Source organism: Scyliorhinus canicula, chromosome 6 (genome assembly GCF_902713615.1).
Source record: "Scyliorhinus canicula chromosome 6, sScyCan1.1, whole genome shotgun sequence".
Taxonomy (NCBI): domain Eukaryota; kingdom Metazoa; phylum Chordata; class Chondrichthyes; order Carcharhiniformes; family Scyliorhinidae; genus Scyliorhinus; species Scyliorhinus canicula.
Window position 1 is genome coordinate 5,122,961 of NC_052151.1, and position 27,847 is coordinate 5,150,807.

General features: G+C 46.9%; 1 protein-coding gene across 8 annotated transcripts in view; it reads left to right on the forward strand.

The window, feature by feature from the left end:
- Positions 1-27,847, forward strand: part of LOC119966963 (WD repeat-containing protein 26) — a 208,141-nt gene that overhangs the window by 147,654 nt on the left and 32,640 nt on the right. For 2 of the 8 annotated variants that reach the window (XM_038798916.1, XM_038798917.1), the window contains exon 12: positions 23,270-23,317. The exons of 4 other annotated variants lie outside the window; for them this stretch is intronic. In XM_038798916.1, the coding sequence (XP_038654844.1) occupies positions 23,270-23,317 (48 nt within the window). Of the gene's footprint in view, positions 1-23,136; positions 23,318-27,847 lie in introns of those variants that run through there. 2 more of the 8 variants (XM_038798920.1, XM_038798922.1) reach the window with 2 other exon arrangements.

The following is a 27,847-nucleotide window of genomic DNA, read 5'->3' on the forward strand; positions in this document are numbered from 1 at the left end:
TCTCCTAGTAAGGCTGCTGGTGCAAGGTGACATGCAAATCACTGCCTGATTTCTAATCCAATGTATTTGAATGTACCAGAGGCATGACTTCCAATCTTGGACTCTGGTCTGGAACATAGAACATACAGTGCAGAAGGAGGCCATTCGGCCCATCGCGTTTGCACCGACCCACTTAAGCCCTCACTTCTACCCTATCCCCGTAACCCAATAATCCCTCCTAACCTTTTTGGTCACGAAGGGCAATTTATCATGGCCAACCTACACGTCTTTGGATTGTGGGAAGAAGCCGGAGCACCCGGAGGAAACCAATGCAGGCACGGGGAAAATGTGCAGACTCCGCACAGACAGTGACCCAGTGGGAAATCGAACCTGGGACCCTGGTGCTGTACTATCCACTTGTGCAGCCTGTTAATAACAGTATTTTCAAATTCACTATTACCACCCCACAAAAAAAATCATCTACATGCATCATGAAGATGTCCAAATGTTTCCCTCCATGGTGCCAATCAAACATTGCAAGGCCGGCTTTCAATTGAAGACAATCCAACTTTAACAAAACTGACCTCACTGAGAAATACCAAACTCTGGAGAGGTCATTCAACCCGTATACACATTGAATTATATTCCAGAGTACCCTTTGTGTTTACGGCCTCTTGCAGAATGAAGAAAAATTTCTCTTTGAAGCTGATGTCCCTGTAAGAAAACAGCTTTAATATCTATCGACTTGCATTTCCAAGCAGTTGTGGCCAGCAGAGCCAAGGAGATCTTTAAAATAATCTTTCCTGCCATCGGTGAATCTACCCTCACATCTGGGTCACCCAAAATTTCTTCAAACCTCGTGCCACCAGCCTGGTTTTGGCCTTGTCTCCCTATTTGAAAGTAGTTTCCAGTGGCTGAAAGCTCTCCGAATTATTTGAGATTTTTGCTTTAAGGAATGCTCTTCTGCCCATGTGCAGTGCATTCAAATGCTTAGAAAGGGTAAAGCTAATCGTAGTCCCCTCCCAAGCTAGAGGACGATCATTCATGATTGAAGGAATTTTGGGATTTCTCTCAAAAAAAACTGATACCGACTGCAGTCCCCAACCATCTATTGCAAATTCTTTGCTGGACGGCCCATGCTAAAGCCAAAGTTAATTTACAATTTGGCCTATGCCAAAATTTTACAAAGCATTTTATCTATCACAGCATGATTTATGTTGCACGCCCCATTACTAAATGGGCTTTCTGCGGCTGTAATCAACTATTATGCTCATGTTCATGTTCTCTCAAACATCCTGCAATTCATAGTTAGAAAATTCCCCCCCCCCCATTACCAGTGAGGAACTTTGCAGGTAGCCCCAGTAAAGTCTGTATCCAATTTTCCATTATCTGTTCCACAATTATTTTCTTTACGACATATAATCGTCGACCAACTAAACCTAGTTGCCAAGTCTACAAAGTGTAAAATGAAAATGTTATTTTCTTTATCCCACACCTTAAAATGCATAGCCACAATCGCTTTAAAATCTATCTCGTACGGCATGCTGATGTTCTATATTCCTTACAATATCACATCTGTTGTCTGTCTGTTCTATAAGTTTGGTGTATTCTCATCTCTTATTCCCACATCCCACAGTAAAAATTTTAATCTTTGTGAAGACTGTTGCACAAGTTGCCGATTCAACTTGAACACATCAACGTTTTGTTTTCTAAGTTCCTGTTCTCTGATGCTAACAGTACTTAATTTCTTCTTAAGAAAAATTAGGATCTTTATTAGTGTCACAAGTAGTCTTACATTAACACTGCAATTAAGTTACTGTGAAAATCCCCAAGTCGCCACATTCCGACACCTGTTCAGGTCACAGAGGAAGAATTCAGAATGTTCAATTCACCTAACAGCTCGCCTTTCAGGACTTGTGGAAGGAAACCGAAGCACCCAGAGGAATCCCGCACAGACGGGGGGAGAATGTGCAGAGTCTGCACAGACAGTGGCTCAAGCCGGGAAGCGAACCCAGGTCACTGGTGCTGTGAAGCAACAGTGCTAACCACTGTGCTACCATGCTGCCCACGGATGGGGTGGTGACATGGTCTTATGTAGATGCTCTTTCCAAGGGTCGGTGCAGACTAGATGAATGACCTCCTGCACTGTAAATTCTACGTTTCTATATCGCTTAGGGTAGTTTGTAGCATAATGGAATTTTGAATCACAGCTAAAATACTGACTGATCACACCATAGGCATTTCTGGAGTTCATTTTTCTGTTAAATGTCCTACTTCATCCCTCCTGTCATTGTTGAAGATGTTTTTGTTCTCGTTATTTTTAGTTATAAATCTTGTTTCATATTGGCGCTTGTGTCTTGTTTCTAGACCTACTCGCTGTACCATAAAATCGCAATTTCCCTAGTCTGTCTTAATAACAATAATAAATAACGTTTATTAGTGTCACAAATAGGCGTACATTTTTTTTGGAAAAACATTTTATTGAGGCATGTCTATATATACATCAAACTCAACTATTAAAAAAGCAAGCAAACAGGAATACAAATGATCAAAACAAATACATGTCTTAACACCCCACCGTCCTGCTCCCCTATCTCCTTTTCTCACCCCACACACCCCTGCTGACATCTTAACTATTTTCAAAGAAATCGATGAACGGCTGCCATCTCCAGGCAAGTCCCTCCACAGACCCTCTCAAGGTGAACTTTATCTTCTGCAGCCTGAGGAACTCTGCCAGGTCACTCACCCAAACCCTGGGTTTCGGTGGCCCGGGTCCCATCATTCCAATGAGATCCGTCTCGGGGCTACCAGGGAGGCAAAGGCCAAGACATTGGCCTCTTTCACCTCCTGGACTCCTGGGTCTTCTAACACTCCAAAGATTGCCACTTCTGGGCTCGGGACCACCATCACCCCCAAGACTCTGACATAACATCAGCGAACCTTCGGCAGAATTCCCCCAGTTGAAGGTGAATCTGCGAAGTAGACCCGAGGAGTTTGAGTGAAGGCAATCATCCAGCAGAGGGCAGCAGAGCAGAGCTACTGATCAGCTGTTCTGGGGGAATTTGCAGACGTGCAGTGCGGTCAGCCTAAGTTGAAGGTGAATCTGCGAAGTAGACCCGAGGAGTTTGAGTGAAGGCAATCATCCAGCAGAGGGCAGCAGAGCAGAGCTACTGATCAGCTGTTCTGGGGGAATTTGCAGACGTGCAGTGCGGTCAGCCTAAGTTGAAGGTGGTTTGTGGAGAGGCTGTTGGCAAGTGACAGTTAAACCCGAAACACTTCGTGAGTGTTTCCCACCCTACCTCCTCCTCTAACCAACCCCCCCACCCCACGGTGGTTGGGAAGCGGGAGCAGGGGCCTGTCGTGAAGGTGAGTGAGTGCCTTTAAATTTGCTTACCTTTCAGCGGGAGCAGGGTTTGAGGTAATATCAGGTAAGCTCTTCTTTCTTTTTCTTGTTTTTTTTTTTAAATCTAGAGGTGATGTCAGGGAAGGCAGTACAATGCTCCTCCTGCAGAATGTTTGAGGTGAGGGACGCCGTCAGTGTCCCTGCTGATTTCATCTGTGGGAAGTGCACCCAACACCAGCTCCTCAAAAACCGTGTTAGGGACCTGGAGCTTGAGCTGGATGAACTTCGGATCATTCGGGAGGCAGAGGGGGTCATAGATAGGAGCTTCAGGGAAGTAGTTACACCAAAGACTGGAGATAGGTGGGTAACTGTAAGAGGGAATGGGAAGAAGCAGTCAGTGCAGGGACCCCCTGCGGTCGTTCCCCTGAGTAACAAGTATACCGTTTTGGATACTTGTGGGGGGGACGACTTACCAGGGGTAAGCCATGGGGTACGGGCCTCTGGCACGGAGTCTGTCCCTGTTGCTCAGAAGGGAAGGGGGGAAAGGAGTAGAACATTAGTAATTGGGGACTCAATAGTCAGGGGCACAGATAGGAGATTTTGTGGGAGCGAGAGAGACTCACGTTTGGTATGTTGCCTCCCAGGTGCAAGGGTACGTGATGTCTCGGATCGTGTTTTCCGGGTCCTTAAGGGGGAGGGGGAGCAGCCCCAAGTCGTAGTCCACATTGGCACTAACGACATAGGTAGGAAAGGGGACAAGGATGTCAGGCAGGCCTTTAGGGAGCTAGGATGGAAGCTCAGAGCTAGAACAAACAGAGTTGTTATCTCTGGGTTGTTGCCCGTGCCACGTGATAGTGAGATGAGGAATAGGGAGAGAGAGCAATTAAACACGTGGCTACAGGGATGGTGCAGGCGGGAGGGATTCAGATTTCTGGATAACTGGGGCTCTTTCTGGGGAAGGTGGGACCTCTATAGACAGGATGGTCTACATCTGAACCTGAGGGGCACCAATATCCTGGGGGGGAGATTTGTTAGTGCTCTTTGGGGGGGTTTAAACTAATTCAGCAGGGGCATGGGAACCTGGATTGTAGTTTTGGGGTACGGGAGATTGAGAGTATAGAGGTCAGGAGCACAGATTTGACTTCGCAGGAGGGTGCCAGTGTTCAGGTAGGTGGTTTGAAGTGTGTCTACTTCAATGCCAGGAGTATACGAAATAAGGTTGGGGAACTGGCAGCATGGATTGGTACCTGGGACTTCGATGTTGTGGCCATTTCAGAGACATGGATAGAGCAGGGACAGGAATGGTTGTTGCAGGTTCCGGGGTTTAGGTGTTTTAGTAAGCTCAGAGAAGGGGGCAAAAGAGGGGGAGGTGTGGCGCTGCTAGTCAAGGACAGTATTACGGTGGCGGAAAGGATGCTAGATGGGGACTCTTCTTCCGAGGTAGTATGGGCTGAGGTTAGAAACAGGAAAGGAGAGGTCACCCTGTTGGGAGTTTTCTATAGGCCACCTAATAGTTCTAGGGATGTAGAGGAAAGGATGGCGAAGATGATTCTGGAAAAGAGCGAAAGTAACAGGGTAGTTGTTATGGGAGACTTTAACTTTCCAAATATTGACTGGAAAAGATATAGTTCGAGTACATTAGATGGGTCATTCTTTGTACAATGTGTGCAGGAGGGTTTCCTGACACAATATGTTGACAGGCCAACAAGAGGCGAGGCCACATTGGATTTGGTTTTGGGTAATGAACCAGGCCAGGTGTTAGATCTGGAGGTAGGTGAGCACTTTGGAAACAGTGACCACAATTCGGTGACCTTTACGTTAGTGATGGAAAGGGATAAGTATACCCCGCAGGGCAAGAGTTATAGCTGGGGGAAGGGCAATTATGATGCCATTAGACATGACTTAGGATGTGTTGGTTGGAGAAGTAGGCTGCAAGGGTTGGGCACACTGGATATGTGGAGCTTGTTCAAGGAACAGCTATTGCATGTTCTTGATAAGTACGTACCAGTCAGGCAGGGAGGAAGGGGTCGAGCGAGGGAACCGTGGTTTACCAAAGAAGTGGAATCTCTTGTTAAGAGGAAGAAGGAGGCCTATGTGAAGATGAGGCATGAAGTTTCAGTTGGGGCGCTTGATAGTTACAAGGAAGCGAGGAAGGATCTAAAGAGAGAGCTGAGACGAGCAAGGAGGGGACATGAGAAGTCTTTGGCAGGTAGGATCAAGGAAAACCCAAAAGCTTTCTATAGGTATGTCAGGAATAAAAGAATGACTAGGGTAAGAGTAGGGCCAGTCAAGGACAGTGGTGGGAAGTTGTGTGTGGAGGCTGAGGAGATAAGCGAGATACTAAATGAATACTTTTCGTCAGTATTCACTCAAGAAAAAGATAATATTGTGGAGGAGAATGCTGAGACCCAGGCTATTAGAATAGATGGCATTGAGGTGCGTAGGGAAGAAGTGTTGGCAATTCTGGACAAGGTGAAAATAGATAAGTCCCCGGGGCCGGATGGGATTTATCCTAGGATTCTCTGGGAAGCCAGGGAAGAGATTGCTGAGCCTTTGGCTTTGATTTTTAGGTCATCATTGGCTACAGGAATAGTGCCAGAGGACTGGAGGATAGCAAATGTGGTCCCTTTGTTCAAGAAGGGGAGTAGAGATAACCCCGGTAACTATAGGCCGGTGAGCCTAACGTCTGTGGTGGGTAAAGTCTTGGAGAGGATTATAAAAGATACGATTTATAATCATCTAGATAGGAATAATATGATTAGGGACAGTCAGCATGGTTTTGTGAAGGGTAGGTCATGCCTCACAAACCTTATCGAGTTCTTTGAGAAGGTGACTGAACAGGTAGACGAGGGTAGAGCAGTTGATGTGGTGTATATGGATTTCAGTAAAGCGTTTGATAAGGTTCCCCACGGTCGGCTATTGCAAAAAATACGAAGGCTGGGGATTGAGGGTGATTTAGAGATGTGGATCAGAAATTGGCTAGTTGAAAGAAGACAGAGAGTGGTAGTTGATGGGAAATGTTCAGAATGGACTTCAGTTACGAGTGGCGTACCACAAGGATCTGTTCTGGGGCCGTTGCTGTTTGTCATTTTTATAAATGACCTAGAGGAGGGCGCAGAAGGATGGGTGAGTAAATTTGCAGACGACACTAAAGTCGGTGGAGTTGTAGACAGTGCGGAAGGATGTTGCAGGTTACAGAGGGACATAGATAAGCTGCAGAGCTGGGCTGAGAGGTGGCAAATGGAGTTTAATGTGGAGAAGTGTGAGGTGATTCACTTTGGAAAGAATAACAGAAATGTGGAATATTTGGCTAATGGTAAAATTCTTGGCAGTGTGGATGAGCAGAGGGATCTCGGTGTCCATGTACATAGATCCCTGAAAGTTGCCACCCAGGTTGATAGGGTTGTGAAGAAGGCCTATGGTGTGTTGGCTTTTATTGGTAGAGGGATTGAGTTCCGGAGCCATGAGGTCATGTTGCAGTTGTACAAAACTCTAGTACGGCCGCATTTGGAGTATTGCGTACAGTTCTGGTCGCCTCATTATAGGAAGGACGTGGAAGCTTTGGAACGGGTGCAGAGGAGATTTACCAGGATGTTGCCTGGTATGGAGGGAAAATCTTATGAGGAAAGGCTGATGGACTTGAGGTTGTTTTCATTAGAGAGAAGAAGGTTAAGAGGTGACTTAATAGAGGCATACAAAATGATCAGAGGGTTAGATAGGGTGGACAGCGAGAGCCTTCTCCCGCGGATGGAGGTGGCTAGCACGAGGGGACATAGCCTTAAATTGAGGGGTAATAGATATAGGACAGAGGTCAGAGGTGGGTTTTTTACGCAAAGAGTGGTGAGGCCGTGGAATGCCCTACCTGCAACAGTAGTGAACTCGCCAACATTGAGGGCATTTAAAAATTTATTGGATAAGCATATGGATGATAAGGGCATAGTGTAGGTTAGATGGCCTTTAGATTTTTTTTCCATGTCGGTGCAACATCGAGGGCCGAAGGGCCTGTACTGCGCTGTATCGTTCTATGTTCTATGTTCTAGGCCCACCCACGCACTGCCCACACCTATCCACCCCTTCAAAAAACCTGCTCATCCTAGCTACAGTTATGTGTGCCTTGTGAACCACTTTAATCTAAATAAGGCTAAGCCTAGCACACGCGGATGTATTCGTTCTCCTCAAAGCCTCCTCCCACAGCCCAGCCTCCACTTCCTCCCTGAGTACCTGGCCAGCGAGAACGGTAGAGGCACCGTCAACAGTGCCCGTAAACACTAGGCCTTACAAGAGGCTGCCTCCATCTGCTCCCACACCGACCCCTCCACCACTACCCACTTTCTAACCATGGCTATGTTCGCCACCCAGTAATAATTCATCACGTTTCTGAGAGCCAGCATCGACCCCACTCCAGCAGCACCTTCTTCACTTGGGAGACTTTACCTGCCCAAACAAACCACAATATCAGTGCATTCACCCTCCTAAAAAGCACCTTTGAAATTAAGATCGAGAGATTCTGGAATACTAATAAGAACCGCGGGAGAACCATAATCTTCACCGATTGCACCCGTCCTGCCAACGACAGCGGGAGCACATCCCACCTTCTAAAATCTCTTTTTGTCTGTTCCACCAACCGAACCAGATTCAGCTGATGCAGCTGCTCCCACCCCTGTGCCACCTGAATGCCCAAATATCGAAAGCTCACCCCCACTATAACAGCAACACCCCAGTCTCCTCTCCTGTCCCCTCGCTTGGATAAATCTTGTTCACCTTATTCAATTTGTATCCTAAGAACTGACCAAATTCTTCCAATATGCCCATAATCCCCCGAATTACTTCCAAAGGAGTTAATATATATTGTTCCAGTTTGGGGCTAAAACATTCACCAATACTACCGGAATCCCCTCCAATTTCCCACTCACCACAACGAACCTCCTCCTCGAGTCTGCCACTATGTACCCCACTTCAAACGCTACCCGCTTTCTTATCAAGACCGCCACCCCCCTCGTCTTCAAATCCAATCCTGAATGAAAGACCTGCCCTACCTACCCTTTCCTGAGCCTAGTTTGATCCCCGATCTTCAGGTGCGTTTCCTGCGAGTGCCATATCCGCCTTTAAGCTCCTCAAATGATCGAACACGTGGGACCTCTTGACTGGTTCATTCAACCCTCTCACATTCCATATGATCAGCCTCAGCCAGCATTGTTAAGCTCCGATGATAGTTCTATAATAAAAACTAGAAAGCAGGTCTTGACTTCTTCGACTCCAGGCTTGTTGGAATGTGTTCACTTCTCCAACAACGCCACAGTGCCACCTTTTATATTTGGTTTAGTCTATTAAGCAATAACTGCAGTCTATTAAACAATTAAAATCCCAATTCCAACTTAAGTATGAGGGAACATTATCTCTTTCCGAAGGGCTTCCATATTCTGTATACCCCCAGCTCCCGTAGTCTTTTTTTAATAAAAATTTAGGGTACCTAATGATTTTTTTTTCCAATTAAGGGGCAATTTAGCATGGCCAATCCTGCACATCTTTGGGTTGTGGGGGTGAAACCCATGCAGACACAGGGAGAATGCAAACTCCACACAGACAGTGACCTGGGGCTGGGATTGAACCCGGGTCCTCGGCGCTGTGAGGCAGTAGTGCTAACCACTGCACCACCGTGCTGCCCAGCTCCCTTGTTAGTCAAATATCTATCCACCTCAGTCTTAAAAATATATTTTTTTTTTAAATAATTTTTATTGAAAGAGTTTTTCCATACAGACATTTACCCCTACTAATTTTTAAATTATTTACAACACAATCCCTCTAGGCAAATATCCCTCCCTCGCCCGCCCTCCCGCGCGCACCAGTCCTCCCCCCCCCCCCCCCCCAGCAACAACTTAACAAACAAGGCAGCCTACAGTTTCAGACATGAGCAGCGAGCAGACTTGCCCGCGTTACAGTCGTGCCTGTCCCCCCACGACCATTGCTGCCCCCCCCCCCCCGGGTTGCTGCTGCCACGACCCCGAACGCCTATCTCTGATCTAAAAAGTCAAGGAAAGGTTGCCACCGCCTGGAGAATCCCTGTACCGACCCTCTCAGGGCAAATTGGATCCTTTCTAGCTGAATATAGCTAGCCATATCGTTAATCCAAGTTTCAACGCTTGGAGGCCTCGCGTCCTTCCATTGAATTAATATCCTTCGTCGAGCCACTAGGGACGCAAAGGCCAGTATTCCGGCCTCCCTAGCCTCCTGTACCACCGGTTCTACCCTGACCCCAAAGATCGCAAGCCCCCATCCTGGTTTGACCCTGGACCCCACCACCTTCGACACCGTCCTTGCCACCCCCTTCCAGAACCCTTCCAGCACCGGACATGCCCAGAACATATGCACATGGTTCGCTGGGCTTCCCAGACATCTGACACACCTGTCCTCACCCCCAAAGAACCGGCTCATCCTTGTCCCCGTCATGTGAGCTCTATGCAGCACCTTAAATTGAATGAGGCTCAGCCTCGCACACGAGGAGGAAGAATTGACCTTCTCCAGTGCATCCGCCCACGTCCCGTCTTCTATCTGCTCTCCCAGCTCCCCTTCCCACTTGGCTTTCAGCTCCTCCCCTGATGCCTCCTCCGCCTCCTGCATTATCTTGTAGATGTCCGATATCCTCCCCCCTCCGACCCAGACCCCCGAGAGCACCCTATCACTCGCCCCCTTACTGGGGAGCAGGGGGAACCCCTCCACCTGCCGCCTAGCAAATGCCTTCACTTGTAAATATCTGAACATGTTTCCCGGGGGGAGCTCAAACTTCTCCTCCAGCCCTCCCAGGCTCGCAAACCTCCCCTCTATAAACAGGTCCTTCAGCTGCCGTATGCCCACCCTGTACCAGCTCTGAAATCCCCCGTCGATGTTCCCCAGGATGAATCTATGGTTCCCTCTTATTGGCGCCGCCAACAGACCTCCCATTTCCCCCCTGTGTCGCCTCCACTGCCCCCATATCTTGAGGGTGGCCGCCACCACCGGGCTCGTGGTGTACCTCATGGGGGGGAGCGGCCATGGTGCCGTTACTAGGGCCCCCAGGCTTGTGTTGCCACAGGACGCCCTCTCCATTCGTTTCCAAGCTGCCCCCTCCCCTTCCATCATCCACTTGCGCACCATCGACACATTTGCCGCCCAGTAATACCCCGAGAGATTGGGTAGTGCCAGCCCTCCACTGCCCCTACTCCGCTCCAAAAAGACCCTCCTCACCCTTGGGGTGCCGTGCGCCCACACGTAGCTCATGATGCTACTCGTCACCTTTTTGAAGAAGGCCCTAGGGAGGAAAATGGGCAAGCACTGAAATAAAAACAAGAACCTTGGGAGGACCGTCATTTTGATTGACTGCACCCTCCCCGCCAGCGACAGCGGTACCATGGCCCACCTCTTAAATTCCTCCTCCATCTGTTCCACCAGCCTGGAAAAGTTCAACTTGTGGAGGGTCCCCCAGTTCCTTGCCACCTGCACCCCTAAGTACCTAAAGCTCTTTCCTGCTCGCTTGAAGGGGAGTCTCCCAATTCCCTCTCCCTGGTCCCCCGGATGTATCACAAAAACCTCGCTTTTGCCCAAATTTAGTTTGTACCCCGAAAAGTCCCCAAACTCTGCTAATAGTTCCATTATCTCCGGCATTCCCCCTTCTGGGTCTGCCACGTACAGCAGTAGATCATCCGCATACAGCGATACCCGATGTTCCTCCCCTCCCCTAGTCAGTCCTCTCCACCCCCCTGAACCCCTCAGTGCCATCGCCAACGGTTCAATCGCCAGTGCGAAAAGTAAGGGGGATAGGGGACATCCCTGCCTGGTCCCTCGGTGGAGCCCGAAATACTCCGACCTCCTCCCGTTTGTCACTACACTCGCCGTCGGGGCCGAGTAGAGCAACTTCACCCACTTAATAAACCCTTCCCCAAACCCAAACCGTTCCAACGTCTCCCACAGGTACTCCCACTCCACCCTATCGAATGCCTTCTCCGCGTCCAGCGCTACCACTATCTCAGCCTCCCCCTCCACTGCCGGCATCATAATTACATTCAGCAATCTCCGCACGTTCGTGTTGAGCTGCCGCCCCTTCACGAACCCCGTCTGGTCCTCATGGATTACCCCTGGCACACAATCCTCTATTCTAGCTGCCAGGATCTTTGCCAGCAACTTGGCATCCACGTTCAGAAGCGAGATAGGCCTGTAGGACCCGCACTGCACGGGGTCTTTATCCCGCTTCAATATCAGGGAGATCAGAGCCTGCGACATTGTCGGGGGCAGAACCCCCCCCCCTCTCGCGCCTCATTAAAGGCTCGTACCAGTACCGGTCCCACCAAGTCCACATTTTTCTTATAGAATTCCACCGGGAACCCATCTGGCCCCGGCGCCTTCCCCGCTTGCATCTGACCTATTCCCTTGACTAGCTCCTCTAGCCCTATTGGCGCCCCCAGCCCTTCTACCAGCCCCTCCTGGACCCTTGGGAACCTCAATTTGTTTAGGAAGTCCTCCATTCCCCCTCTCCTCGTCGGCGGCTCAGACCGATACAACTCCTTGTAAAAATCCCTGAAGACCCCGTTCACTTCTTGCCCCTTCTGCACTACCTTCCCGCCCCTCTCCTTCACTCCCCCAATCTCCCTAGCCGCATCTCGTTTGCGAAGCTGGTGTGCCAGCATCCTGCTCGCCTTTTCCCCATACTCATAGACCGCGCCCTGCGCCCTTCTCCACTGCGTCTCTGCCTTCCTGGTGGTCAGCAGGTCAAACTTGGCCTGCAGGCTGCGCCGTTCTCCCAGCAGCCCCTCCTCTGGTGCCTCCGCATATCTCCTATCCACTTCCAATAGCTCCCCCACCAGCCTCTCCCTCTCCTGCCTCTCCTTTCTTTCTCTGTGTGCCCTTATGGAGATCAGCTCTCCCCTGATCACTGCCTTCAGGGCCTCCCAGACCATCCCCACCTGCACCTCACCCGTGTAATTCAAGTCCAGATAGCTCTCAATCCTCTTCCGGACCCTTTTACACACCTCGTCGTCCGCTAACAGCCCCACATCCAGCCGCCACAGCGGGCGCTGGTCCCGCGCCTCCCCCATTTCCACATCCACCCAATGTGGTGCATGATCAGAGATCGCAATGGCCGAGTACTCAGCTTCCCGTACCCTCGGGATCAGCCCCCTGCTCAACACGAAGAAATCGATTCTGGAGTACACTCTATGGACGTGGGAGAAAAAGGAATACTCCCTCGCCCTCGGCCTACCAAACCTCCATGGGTCTACTCCTCCCATCTGCTCCATGTACCCCCTCAGCACTTCTGCCACTGCCGGCCTCCTATTGGTCCTTGAGCTTGATCTGTCTAGCCCGGGGTCCAGCACTGTGTTAAAGTCCCCCCCCCCATGATCAAGCCCCCTGCCTCCAGTCCCGGAATGAGGCCCAATAGGCGCCTCATAAAACCCGCGTCATCCCAGTTCGGGGCATATACGTTGACCATCACCACTTTCTCCCCCTGCAGCTTACCCTTCACCATCACATACCTACCCTCCTTATCCGCCACCACCTCCTCCGCCACGAACGACACCCTCTTTCCCACCAGAATCGCCACCCCCCGGTTCTTTGCGTCCAATCCAGAGTGGAACACCTGTCCCACCCACCCCCTTCTCAGGCGAACCTGGTCCACTACCTTCAAATGGGTCTCCTGTAACATTGCTACATCAGCCTTCAGTCCCTTCAGGTGTGAGAATACCCTTGATCTCTTGACCGGCCCATTCAGCCCCCTCACGTTCCAAGTGATCAGCCGGGTCGTGGGACGACCCGCCCCCTTCCCCTGCCGATTAGCCATGTCCTGTTCCCTGCTCGCCCCGGGTCGACCCTCCCCTTCTGACCCGCTCCCCATGGCGATGGCCCCCTCCCCCCACCCCTCCAGTCCTCCACTTCCCGTTCCTGGCCTTTCCAGCAGCAACCCGGTGTCCCTCCCTAACCCCCCCCCCCCCCCCAGGCTAGGACCCCTCCTAGCCGCGATGTACCCTCCATCGTACTCCCGTAAGTCAGCTGGTTTACGCTGACCCGGCTGCTCCTGCCACACTCCGACTCCTCCCGGCTCGGGGGGGGGGGGGCCTCCCCCCCCTTGCCACTCCTCCCTGGCCCCGCTCCAACGCGGGAAAGGTCGCCATTGCTAGCCACGCCCCGCGCTCCTCCCCTCCCCCCTCCTCTGCCCCGCGCGCGGGAAAACAGAGGAAAGCCCGCGCTTTCGCCCTGCCACACCCCACCCCGCCATCTTCAGTTCCACCCCCGTCCCCATCCATGCCTGTAAAGAACCCCCCCTAGGAGCCCATATCCCCGATCTGCTCTCCCCCCCCCCCCCCCCCGTCCCGCCTCCCCAACTTAACATTATAAATAACAGATAGATAACAAATAACAATGTACTTAACAGTCGCCCTCTACCAAACAATATAAATAACCATAAATAACCATGAATAACCATAATAACAATAACTAAGGGAAGTTGGCAAAGGGGGGAAAAAACATCAGAAGAAAAACCAAAGCAAGAGTTCAAGATCCAAACAAAGAAAGAAGAAAAAAGGGAAACCGTTCCAATAAGAGTTGCCCAGTTCCGACCCAGCCGAAAAAGAACCGCTTGTTCAGCTGAAAGTACCCGAGCGGCTACGGCTGCCAAGTATCCCCTGGGTCTAATTCGAGTCCAGTTTCTCTTCCTGTACAAAGGCCCACGCCTCCTCTGGGGACTCAAAATAGTGGTGTTGGTTCTTGTAGGTGACCCACAAGCGCGCTGGCTGCAGCATTCCGAACCTGATCCGTTTTGCATGTAGCACCGCCTTCGTCCGGTTGTACCGGGCCCGCCGCTTTGCCACCTCCGCACTCCAGTCCTGGTAGACCCTCACCGTCGAGTTCTCCCACTTGCTGCTCCTTTCCCTCTTGGCCCACTCCAGCACTCTCTCACGATCGCTGAGTCGCTGGAACCGCACCAGCACCGCCCTCGGGGGCTCATTTGCTCTTGGCTTCCTAGCCGTGACCCTGTAGGCCTCTTCCAGCTCCAGGGGAGAAGGGACGGCCCCTGCCCCCATCAGGGAGCTCAGCATTTCTGCTACGTATCCCGGGAGGTCTGACCCCTCCAGGCCTTCTGCCAGGCCCAAGATCCTCAGGTTCTTCCGCCTCATTCGGGTATCCAGCTCCTCAAAACGGCTCTGCCATTTCAGGTGGAGTGCCTCGTGCACCTCTACCTTTCCCACGAGGACCGTGGCCGCCTCCTCCCTCGCAGTCATCTCCTGCTGCAGCTCCCGAATCGACGCCTCTTGGGTCGCCTGGGCTCCCATGAGCCTGGTGGTCGTCGCATTCATTGACTCCAAGAGCTCCATTTTCAGCTCCGTAAAGAAGCGCAGAAGAGCGGCCTGCTGCTCCTCCGCCCATTTCCTCCATTCCTCGGGTGCGCCACCGGCCGCCATTTTGGTCTTCTTCCCCCGCTTTTTTTGGGGAGCTGCTGTTGCTTTCTTTACCACCCCACTCTGGGTACCGACCATAAAGTTGGTCTGGTTCTCCTCAGGGAGCCTTCCCCCACCGGGATTTGTCCTTCCAGCGCCGTTGGGGCCCTCCAGTCGGCCCGAAAACACCTTTGTAGCAGGAGCCGCCAAACGTGCGACTTAGCTGGTCATAGCCGCAACCGGAAACTCTTAAAAATATTAATTGACTCTCCCTTCACTCGTCCCTAGGGAAAGATTCACAACCCTCTTGAGGTGAAAGATTTCTTGTCACCTGTCTTAAATGGGAGACCCCTTATTCTTAAACTTTGGCCCTTCTATCCAGTCTCTCCAACACTGGAAAACATTCTTTCAGCATCCACCCTGTTAAGCCCTCTCAGGATCTTGTGTTTCAATAAGACTACCTTTCTCAACACCCAATGGGTAGAGCCCAACCTTTCTCCGTAAGATAACTTCCCCATCCTAGGTGTCAGCTGAGTGAAGTTTCTCTGAACTGCTTCTAACACATTTATATCCTTCCTTCAATAAAGACATTAAAACTCGACACTGTACTCTAGATATGGCCTCACCATGCCCTCTACAACTGTAGCAAAATATTCCTGCTTTATATTCTGTTCCCCTTGCAATAAACAACATTCCATTTGCCTCCCCAATCACATCCTGTACCTGTATACCAACTTTTTCTGATTTGAACGGCAGGCAGTGGTGTAGTGCTATTGTCACTGGACTAGTACTCTGGGGACCCTAGTTCAAATCTCACCATTGTCAACTTCTTAAAAACCCATCTGGTTCACTAATGTCCTTTAGGGAAGGAAATCTGTAATCCTTACCCGGTCTGGCCCACATGAGACTCCAAGCCCACAGCAATGTGATTGGACTCTTAAATGCCCTCTGAAATGGTCTAGCAAGTCACTCAGTTCAAGGGCAATTAGAGATGGGCAATAAATTCCGGCCTATCCAGTGACATTCACATCCTGTAAATTAAGTTTTTTAAAGTACCAAGACATCCCGATTTCCCTGTACCGCAGATTTCTGCAATCTCTCTCCACTTAAGTAAAGTGCTGCTTTTCGATTCATTCTGTCAAAGTGGACACGTTCATGTTTTCCCACCTTATACATAATTTGCCAATTTTTTGCCCTCTTAACCTTTCTATATACCTTTGCAGACTCCTTATGTCCTCTTCACAACTTACTTTGCTATCTATCTTTGTGTCATGAACAAATTTAGCAACCATACCTTCGGTCCCTTCATCCAAGTCATTGATATAAATTGTAAGTAGTTGAGATCCCAGCACTGATCCCTGTGGCACACCACTCGTCACAGGTACCGTATATACTCACGTAACATGGGACCTTTGAAGACCTAAATTTTGACCTGAATTTGGGGGGTCGCATGATACACGAGATACAAAATTTTGGGTGTGAAGTACTGGTCAAGATTAGGCTGTTCAGCAGACCGTATCCATTAACGGAAAGTCAAATGGACATTATTATGGACATAATGAAATATAAAACAGGAATACATATGTAGGTTAATTAACAAACTTTAATAAAACTTTAATTTAAAAAAACTATTAAAACAAACTTTTGCAGGTTAACTAAAATCCGTCAAATTCGCTTTCATTGCTATCGGTGTCATCAAATAAAGCTTGGAATTCTTCTTCATCGAGGCAGTCGTCATACTGATCATCTTCTAGGTCTTCAATATTTTCATCTTCTTCTCCTGCATCTTCGAATATAGCATCATCTTCACTTCCATCCAAAGCATTTGCTATTCCACATTTTTTAAATGCTTTAACAATCAAATCTGCATCTTTCTCAGCCCATGCTGCTTTTACCCACAAACACAGTAGAGGCAAATCCGGAGCCTTCATATTCCCTCCCTTCGTAAATGATTTCTCTCCTTCCATCATCCAGTCATTCCATTTCTTTCTTATATTGTCTTTAAATGGCTTATTAATGGATACGTCAAGTGGCTGAACGACGCTAGTCAAGCCAGCTGGAACGATTGCTATATCGGTGTTTGATTCGCGAACAGCTTTCACAATAGAATCCACGCGATGTGACCTAAACATATGTGTTACGCGTTAGTTAACTGCTTATTACCGTGATTAGAAACCGCAAAACAGCTGGTTGTTTACGGCGGTTGTTAACGGCGTAATTTGGTGTCTCAAAAAAGTGACTCGCATGATACACGAGGTATAGCATAAAATCATGTTTTGGGGTCTAAAATCTAGGGGTCGCATGATACGCGAGATCGCATGATACGCGAGTATATACGGTACATGTTTCCAACTCTAAAGGACCCATTAATCCCTACACTGATAGCTAAGCAAACCTCTATCCATGCCAATATGTTATCCATACACCATGAGCTCTTATTTTATGCAGTAACCTTTTGAGGTTCCTGTGTGCAGTTTGGTGGCCATTTTTCCTACATTACTACAATGTCTACATTTCAAAACAGTAAGAAGCCTTACAACACCAGGTTAAAGTCCCAACAGGTTTGTTTCAAACACGAGCTTTCGGAACACTGCTCCTTCCTCAGGTGAATGTAGACATTGTTGTAAAGTAGGAAAAATGGCCACCAAACTGCACGCGGGTACCTCAAAAGGTTACTCGTAAAATAAGAGCTCATGGTGTATGGATAACATATTGGCATGGATAGAGGTTTGCTTAGCATTCACCTGAGGAAGGAGCTGTGCTCCGAAAGCTCGTGTTTGAAACAAACCTGTTGGACTTTAACCTGGTGTTGTAAGACTTCTTACTGTGCTCACCCCAGACCAACGCCAGCATCTCCACACCATACATTTCAAAAGTATTTCATTGGCCATAAAGTAGTTTGAAACGGGTGGTCATGAGAAGTGCTATTTAATACCAGTCTTTGTTGACCATTATTGGGTTCCCATTTTCCAGCAAGTTGACTTTGAAATAATTATTCTTAGTTGCAAATCCCTCCTCCTCTTTTAAATGTACTCCTGCAACTTTCTTCAACCCATAACTCAGCCTTAACATTCTTCTGAATCAGGATTTCAGTGCCTTCTGAATCATTCTACCTTGCTAACCTACTCCACACCTTCAAAGGCCTCCTTGAATGAAACTTGCGTCTTTGACTGCCTTTGGTTTTCTTTTCTATCCTTTGCTTGACTTCAATGTCACAATGCAGAAAGGTAAAATAAAATGTGTTGTAAGAGGGTGGGATTTGTTACACTTCAATACACTTTCCATGAAACTGCTTGATATAGTTGGTCAACTTTCTCTGATAAAAGAATAGGGAAATTGTAACCAAGAAATTTCCAGGTTCTAACTTTATACAACCATTTGAGATAGTTTGCAAAAGATATACATACATACATACAATTTACAGTGCAGAAGGAGGCCATTCGGCCCATCGAGTCTGCACCGGCTCCTGGAAAGAGCACCCTACCCAAGGTTAACACCTCCACCCTATCCCTATAACCCAGTAACCCCACCCAATACTAAGGGCAATTTATCATGGCCAATGCATAACCTGCACATTTTTTTTAGAACCGTACAGAACAGAACAGGCCCTTCGGCCCTCGATGTTGTGCCGAGCAATGATCACCCTGCTCAAACCCACGTAGCCACCCTATACCCGTAACCCAACAACCCCACCTTAACCTTACTTTTTAGGACACTACGGGCAATTTAGCATGGCCAATCCACCTAACCCGCACATCTTTAGACTGTGGGAGGAAACCGGAGCACCCGGAGGAAACCCACGCACACACAGGGAGGACGTGCAGACTCCGCACAGACAGTGACCCAGCCGGGAATCGAACCTGGGACCCTGGAGCTGTGAAGCATTTATGCTAACCACCATGCTACCGTGCTGCACATCTTTGGAGTGTGGGAGGAAACCGGAGCACCCGGAGAAAACCCACGCACACACTGGGAGGATGTGCAGACTTCGCACAGACAGTGACCCAGCAGGGAATCAAACCTGGGACCCTGGACCTGTTGAGCGATTGTGCTATCCACAATGCTACCGTGCTGCAATATTCTATGCATGCACATAAAAGTATGAAATAACATGCCGTTGACACTGAAAAGTGTTCAAAGCTATCTTTAGATTTGAACATACTGTAGGTTTCTCCCCCTCACCAGGGTTATGGCACATGGAGCAATTGTGATGGATTTTTGGGAGATATTCTGGTTTTTAATTGGTGGGATGTGCTGGTATCAAGAGAATACTGTTCTGTCATACATTCTCCCAGGCGTTCATTTTAGGTGCAATGTCATTTGTATTGTTGCTGAGAAACTACTTTGTTTTGCTGCCAAAGTGCCAACCAAGTTGGTTCAGTTGGTAGCACTTCCACTTCCGTCAGAAATAATGTTCCCTCCAGTTTGTTGCACTGCAGGGTCCGTTTATGGTTGCTGTGTGACTTGCACGTGTCTTAAGAAGGAACATTGGAGAGAAGGTTTGAAGTTTTGTTCCAGGGCTTGATAATCTAGGCTGATATTCAGTGCAATACTTGCGCAGTCCTGCATTGTCGGAAGTGCTACCTTTTGGATTTGATGTTACACAAGACCCAGTCTGCTTGTACCAGTGGCTAAGGTGGACGTTCAAGATCAGATTAAAGATCGACAGTACTATTCAAACAGTTCTATTTAAATATTGGTATACCGGCCAACATTGCTCCCCTGACAAACAGGATCAAAAGTAGATTAATTATCATTACTGTGTCTTTAATCTTGTGTCGCAATTTGCTAATAAATATCACTATACTTTTGAGTGGAATTAAATGAATGTAATGCTTTGAATGGTGTGATAAAACACTACACAATTCAAAATTGTTTTTTAATTAGACAGTTTTTGGCTTCTATGTTAGCTGGTATTAATAGTATTCCCTCTTTCAAATCATTCTTTAAAATATTTTAAATGGTTTTGTCATTATTTACAATAACGTGTATAATAGTGTTAATATTGATATACAACCTAACAGAAAAATGAAGCGAAAGAAGAGGGGGAAAAAAGAAACAAACGGGTCTACAAACGTAGTGTGTACAACAAAGAAAAAGTAACCAGAAATCAAAATCATGTGGGGCAAACAGTTGGTTATGACTCCCCAATACCAAACCTATATACAGATATGGGGGACCCCTGTTGGTGATCCCTCGGTGGTCAGCAGCCACCGTTGTATAGCTTCCCTTCTGTCTTCGCTGAAAATGCACCAGGAGTCCGCTAGGCTTGTTTTGTTCTTGCCATTGTGGTCTCCTCCCTGTGTGCCCCTGCCCTTTGCCTCTTCCGTTTTCCCTTTCCTGCTTGCTTTGTGTTTCTTCTGACATACCCCCACCCTCCCAACTCCCTCTTTGCTTATTGATTCTCTCTCTCCCCCCCCCCCCCCACCCCCCCACCACACACACACACACACACACACACACACACACAATCTTGGACATAGCTTTGAAGAAGGCTGTCCAGTTCTCAACCAGTCTGGGACAGGACCAGAACATGTGGGAGTGGTTGGCCAGGCCTTCCTGGCACCTTTCGCATTTGTCCTCCACCTCCGGGAAGAACCCACTCATTCATGTTCTGGTTAGGTGTGCTCTGTGCAGCACCTTTAGCTGTGTTAGTCTCAGCTCTGCGCATGAGGAGGTGGAGTTCGCCATGTGCAGTGTTCCCAACCAAGATTAAAAAAAAAAAAAAAATTTTAAGTACCCAATTATTTTTTTCCAATTAATGGGCAATTAAGCATAGTCAATCTACCAACTGTGCACATCTTTGGTTTGTGGGGGTGAGACCCACGCAGACAATGGGAGAATGCGCAAACTCCACACGGACAATGACCCTGGGCCGGGATCGAACCCGAGTCCTCAGTGCTGTGAGGCAGCAGTGATGACCACTGCACCACTGTTCCCAACTAAGATAGTTGGTAAATGTGTTTCACTCTCTGGTGAGTTTGAAACTGCCTTTATGACTGACCAAAGATGTGCAGGTTAGGTGGATTGGCCATGATAAATTGCCCTTAGTGTTGGGTGGGGTTACTGGGTTATGGGGATAGGGTGGAGGTGTTGACCTCGGGTAGGGTGCTCTTTCCAAGAGCCGGTGCAGACTCGATGGGCAAAATGGCCTCTTTCTGCACTGTAAATTCTATGATAATCTATGATTTTCTCTCTCCCTTCTCCTGGCCTTTACTCAAAACCTTCTTGCAGGGGAAATTTATCTATATAATTTCTGTACTTCATTGTATTTAGAACTTTGACTTTTTGCAAGTGCTGCAAGTGTACACTTATATTTGGGTGACTTACTGAAGAATTCTGAGCACAAACCCACATCCAAACAAATCCAAATCCAAACTTGTGTACACAGCAATTTTTTTCTCTCTGGTCTCCTACCTTCGAGGTGCTTCGGAATGGTTTCATGGGTACCTGCTTCCCTTGACCCTTATCGAAATAGTCATTCTTCCTGTGAGATCCAACAAGGTTGTTGGCATTGGGAAGCAGGAGTTATTTCAAAAACTACAATGTGTGTGTTCCTGGACTGGTTACCTGAGAGCCGAGACTAAGGATCCAGTGACATAGTTCTAATCTCGGCTGGCAGATGAATAGCTTAAATTCAGTTAATTAAATCTGGGATTTTAAAGGAAAACTGGCAGTAATGGTTTACAATAGCTACAGGCTTGTCATAAAAAGCCACCCATGTTCACCAATGCCCTTTAGGGAAGCAAACCTGCTGCCTTACACAGTCTGGTTATGTATGTGACTCCAGACCAACAACACTAGTTGACTCTTTGCTGCCCTCAGTTGTCAAGGCAGCTCACCACCCCCACCACCACCTGGAGAGCATTTCAGCATAGATAATAATTTGCCAGTGAATGTCACATCCCATGAATTATTTTATTTTTAAAAATTATTACAGCCAAGCCACTCTTTCCCCCACCAATCCACACCATGCTCCTCTTTCCCCCACCAATCCACACCATGCTCCAACATCCGCAAATGTGTTTTTCAGCATGGGTGGCCTGGGTAGCAATCACCAGTTGGAGAATTGAATTGATAATGTTCAAGTCTAATTCAAACCTGGTATTTCTTGATGTGTATGGTGGTGTTTGCTTTTTAACATTTGTTTATCATGGTGAACCAACTTCATGTGTGGGAAGGTGGGATATACTGATGGATAATTTGATGTGAAAAGCATGCTTACCAGACATAAGGATGTGAAAATTGGCAGTACTGTTAATGTATACTGTACAACTTTCCATTTGAGCAGACAGAATTTATTCATTGTACTTCTAGGCCTTATACCATGTAATACTGGCCATTTGTTAAGATGGTCAATTGAATGTTGGTATTGAAGACCACAAACTGAGTTTAATCCGGACAAGTGTGAGGTAATGCACTTTGGAAGGTCCAATGTATGTAGCAGTTACACAGTAAATGGTAGAACTCTTGCGAGTATTGACAGGCAGAGAGATCTGGGCGTGCATGTCCACCGATCACAAAGTGGCAATGCATGTTGATAAGGTGGTCAAGAAGGCATACGGCATGCTGTCCTTCATCAGTCAGGGCATTGAATATAAAAATTGGCAAGTCATGTTGCAGATGTACAGGACCTTAGTTAGGCCACATTTGGAATATAATATACAATTTTGGTCGCCACACTACCCGAAGAATGTGGATGCTTTGGAGAGGGTACAGAAGCGGTTTACTAGGATGCCCTCTGGCCTACTCCTGCTCCTAGTTCTTGTGTTCTTATGTTGCCTGGTATGAAGGGCATTAGCTATGAGGAGAGGTTAGATAAACACGGTCTGTTCTCACTGGAACAACGGAGGTTTAGAGGCGACCTGATAGAGGTCTTCAAGATTATGAGCGGCAAGGACCGAGTGGATAGTCAGATGCTCTTTCCTAAGGTAGGAGAGTCAAGTACTAGGGGACATAGGTTTAAAGTGCGTGGGAAAAAGCTTAGAACAGATGTGCGATGCAAGTTTTTTTATACACGGGGTGATAAATATATGGAACGCGCTGCCTGGGGAGGTGGTGGGCGCAGGTACGATAGCACCATTTAAGGGGCATTTAGACAAATATATGAATAGGGATGGAAGGAAACAGACTCCGTAAGTGCATACGGTTTTAGTTTAGGCAGGTACCATGGTTGGCGCAGGCTTGGAAGCCGAATGGCCTGTTCCTGTGCAGTATTGTTCTTTAAAACATTTGTCTTAGTTCTTGACACTTTTCCACAGTATTATCACTGCATTCACTGCACTGAAACCAGCTGTCTTTGCTTCTGACGAAACCGATCAGATTAATGGGGAGGGGTGGATTTATCACTTGATGGCAGCTTTGTGTTTTTTTTGTCTTTTTATGTGCTTTTCCTCCAACCTCTACTGCAAGAACTCTCCGTTATATCTACCTGCAAGCATATTGATCACTGGGATACCTACCTGAGGAAGCAGCCAGCTATTTGGACTTGAATTTTTAACAAGACTCCTATGTTTTCCTCTGCATGGTGAAAATGTAACTGAAGACAGTGGAAGGTGAAGAGAAAAGGCAAGAGAAGTCAATTCGCTCAAGAGTGAGTAGAAAGTCTGCACAAATCAACCAGAACTGATTTAAGCTTGTACTGCTTTTGACACTAAGTGGTGATGATGACTGGCCCAACTATCTTTAAGACTTTGTATTAATGGTTACGCGCAGGATGGTGAAAATATCAGAAATCTGACATATTGCTAAAATTAATAAAAGAAGCTCACTGCCTAAGGTTGAAGAACTCTGATTTTTTTATTAGGACAAAATTTGCTGGACTTCGTTTTATTGAAAGAGACTTGACTCAGCTGCTTTGTATCAGTTGTGATGTTGAGATTTTACGGCTAACACGGACTGTGGGTGGGGAGGGGGAGGGGGACCTACATCTGGTAGTTTTAGGACAATCTGGAGAGCTTTTTTTTTCTTTATAAATTTAGTGTACTCAATTTTTTTCCAATTAAGGGCATTTTAGTGTGTTCAATCCACCTATCCTGCACATCTTTGGGTTGTGAGGGCAAAACCCAAGCAAACACGGGGAGAATGTGCAAACTCCACACGAACAGTGACCCAGAGCCGGGATCGAACCCGGGACCTTGAGCCATGAGGCAGCAGGGCTAACCCACTGCGCCACCGTGCTGCCCTTTCCGGAGAGCTTTTTTGACCTTGGATAATAGCTCTGAATGTCTGCCTGTTTGACACGACGTTGTCTCCGTGGAGAAGGTTGGAACAATGATAACTACAGTTTTTGTCAAACGCGGTGACAAACCAGGTTTCCTCAAATGACCTCGGTGCTGGCTTACTTCACATGGTTAAAGTGAATCTTTTGACCCATGATCACCACCTATGTCATCTTGATTTCTTGTTCCAGGCATGGAACGGTGTCTCCAGTTAGTGATGTAAAAGTTCATGTTGCTGTAGTAGTCTTTGGAATTCAGAAACTCAGTTTCTTGTAATGACAATATGATGGATCTCTTCGTAGTATTGAGGGTCTTGTTCCAGTGAGCTGATTACTGCATTTCTACAATTCTTCGTAACCTGAGTATTGTAGGCCTCATTGTGGTGAATTGATTACTGCATCCCTAAGGCCATTGTAAAGGGAAAAGTCTGGCAGTGGTGCCCACTTGCATACAAGAGCATGATCAATATGCAGCATTGATGAAGAAGGTAGAGAAGGGAAGTCCTCAGTGACTTTTATTAACCGTTACAACCTCCAGAAAGTCATTGTTCTGCCTGGTTAAATACTGCACAACTCCATGACGTAATGATTCTGTGAAAAAGAAAATCCATTTGAGTGAAACTTACTGAAGTAGCGGAAGTCCGCGATCTAAGAAGATGGTGTATAAACTCTGCGTAGCCAGCCACATCTTACAGCTCTGGACAGTAGTTTCAACAGATTTCCAACAATTTGAGAATTCTTCTACAGATTTTAGACTTTGGACTACACTGAAATTACGGCAATTCAAGAAACGGCTGGTTTTTGGTATTTACCAGCAGAAAACATCTGGTTTGTAGTAAAATAGGCAATTTGCCAATGTTACGATTTAAACCAGGCTAATTATTTGCAATGAGCTGCTTTAATCGCTTGTTGAATTTTTTTTTAACAGCATTTTTATGATCATGTTTCAGAGGCTCTGGTTTCCCACATGCATTCAATGCAAAGACCCAAGTAATCTTTTAATTTTGCACTGAAATTATAAAGTGTTTCATTTGTACTGAGATTATGAAGGGTTCAATAACTAAATATATTGCAATCCTGGCAAAACTTTCATGGCCATTAAATAAACTAAGACTTGGATTCATGTGGGGGCTTAATAATTGCAAAAAAGTTTGTACTCCTTCATGTAAATATGTTTGTAATGAGGACTATTGTATCATTTCTAATGCAGTACTGAATTGTGGGAGCTTGATGAGCTTGAGAGCAATAAATGGTGCTAATCTGGCACAATGAACTGCACTCCTCGAGTTGAACTTCTGCATCGACTTGCTATATCTGAAAATGTGTTCCCCAGCATTAATCTGGAATCATATAATGTTCCAGCATGGAAACAAGTTATGAGTTTGACCTCTTATGTGTGCCTCTTCCATTGCCTCATTAGTTGTAACCATGCTTTTGGCCACTGTGCCTCATTTTTTTTTTTTAAACCTCACTTCTTTCAGCAAGCTTTTAGTTACTCTTGTAATATTTAATTCTTAGGTTCCATGCCTATTTATTACTGTTAAAGGAGATAGAGAACAGAAAATTTGTGAGCTGTTGTTTGCCTGTTTATACCCTTTCATAGAGGTGTACAACAAAACATGGATGTGAGATATTATACGAGAAGGTAACCCAAAGTTTGGACAAATAAAGTAGTGCTTTAAAAGACCTGGCAAATGGAATATGAAGTGGGAAAGAGTAAAATTGGCAGTTTTGGCAGGAAAACATAAAAGAAGTATATTATCAATGGTGAGAGATATCTGTGGATCCTAGTGCATCAATCACCAACGGCTAGTATGCAGGCGGATCAAGTAATTAGGAAAGCTAATAGAATGCTATTGTTTATTGTGAAGGGAATTTAATACAAAAGTCGGAGGTAATGCTTCAGTTCTACAGAGCACTGGTGAGATCACATCTGGAGTATTATGTGCAGTTTTGCTCTTGTTTATTTAAGCAAAGATATAAGTACTTTAGAAACAGTTCCAAGAAGGTTTGCTAGACTAATACCAGGAATGAGCGGGTTGTCTTATGAGGAAAGGTTGGAGAGGTTAGGTTTATATCCACTAGTGTTCAGAAGAGTAAGAGGTGACTTGATCAAACCTTTAAGATCCTGAGGGTGATTGACAGGATGGGTGTGGAGAGGATGTTTCATCTTCTTGGAAAATCTAGAACTAGGTGTCGCTGTTTAAAAATAAGGGATCAGTCATTTACGATGGAAATGAGGAGAAATTTTTTCTCAAGAGGGTTGAGTCTGGAATGCCAAAATGCTGTGGAAACAGAATTGAATATTTTTAAGGCTGAGATAGAAAAATCCTTGATGAGCAAGGGGTGAAAGATTATTGGGGCAGATGGAAATACGGGATTGAGGTTATAATCAGATTAGTGTTATAATCCCAGTTGAAATAACTGGGCGGGAAAATCCCAGAAAGGAACCTTGGCTCAAAAGACCGTAACTTTCATTTTTAAAATAAAATGTGCAGAAGCAGAGTCACAGGATCGCTAATTAGTTTTAACAACAAGAAAACAAATATTTATTAAACATGAAAAAATTGGATTACAATACAGTACTCCTTTAACGCTCCTTTAGTTCAGTATTTTTCAAACTTTTTTTCCTATTTTTACCTGCGCGGCCCACGCCGGCCGACCTGCGCGGCCCACGCCGGCCGACCTGCGCGGCCCACATTTTCTCTTAACTTGTTTGCTGCTGACAAAAATGGAGAAAATGGTTTTGGGTCCCTTTGGGCCCCCGAACTTGGGGAAAAGAAGGCTGCCACCATATTACAAAAATGCGGCCGCACTGCGCATGTGGCCCGATCTTCAGTGCGCATAGTTGCGCGTGCACACCGATGATTGGGCATGCATGCGCAGTGCGGCCGAATTTTTTTTATCTGTTTCTGGCCATTTTGAAGGCCGCTCGTAGCCATCATTATTAAAAGCCGGTTGTTGCGCGTGGATTTGCGCGATCAGGAGTGCTGAGATGGACGGCTCCGTGACCCTCCCGACACTCGCCCCGAGTTTGACAATGCCTGCTTTAGTTTACCAATTACACAGGTTTTAGATTAACATGGATTACAGCTCACAAATGGATTACCAAATACAAACTTAAACTGCAATGGTCTCATTAAAAAAGACCCTTGTAAGCACACAAGATGACTGTGGTCAAATACATACTCCGCTTTGAACCCAAGTTGGTGTCTGTGGATTTCTTCTCCGAATCCCCCATTTGTCATGTGAGAGTTTCTAAGCTCCACTCCCACAAACCTGCTTTAAAATCTTCTCTCAAAGTATGTTTTCCTAGTGGTTTGCATACTGAAATCCAGGTTTTCTAAATGACACTTTTAAATAAAGCTTTCACTCCACTTTTAACAGTGAATTCAGTCCAGGATTTTACACCTACACTTTTTAGGAATTTCTGTTGTTGACTGCTTTTGCATAAACTCCAGGTCCAGCCACCGATTTCCATGGTTATACCAACTCGAGTTCCAACGGCTGTAGTAAAATCTCTTAAACCTGAAAATAATTTCCGCTATCTTTCGGGCTTGTCAGCCTTCTTCTCACCTATGTCTGTCTTTACTGAACAGTGCTCTGTTCTAGAACCTTTAACCACAGACCTCTTGGAAACTTCTCTTCATTTCTCTTGTTTCCATAGAAACATTGAATCACCGACCTTCTGAAGGAGCACACTACCTATGCCCACTCCCCTGCCCTATCCCTGTAACTCCACCAAACCTGCATATCCCTGGACATTAAGGAGCAATTTTATCATGGCTAATCCATCTAATCTGCACATGTTTGGATGGTGGGAGGAAATCGGAGCACCCAGAGGAAACCCACACAAACACTGGGAGAAACTCCACACAGTCACCCAAGACCGGAATTGAACCC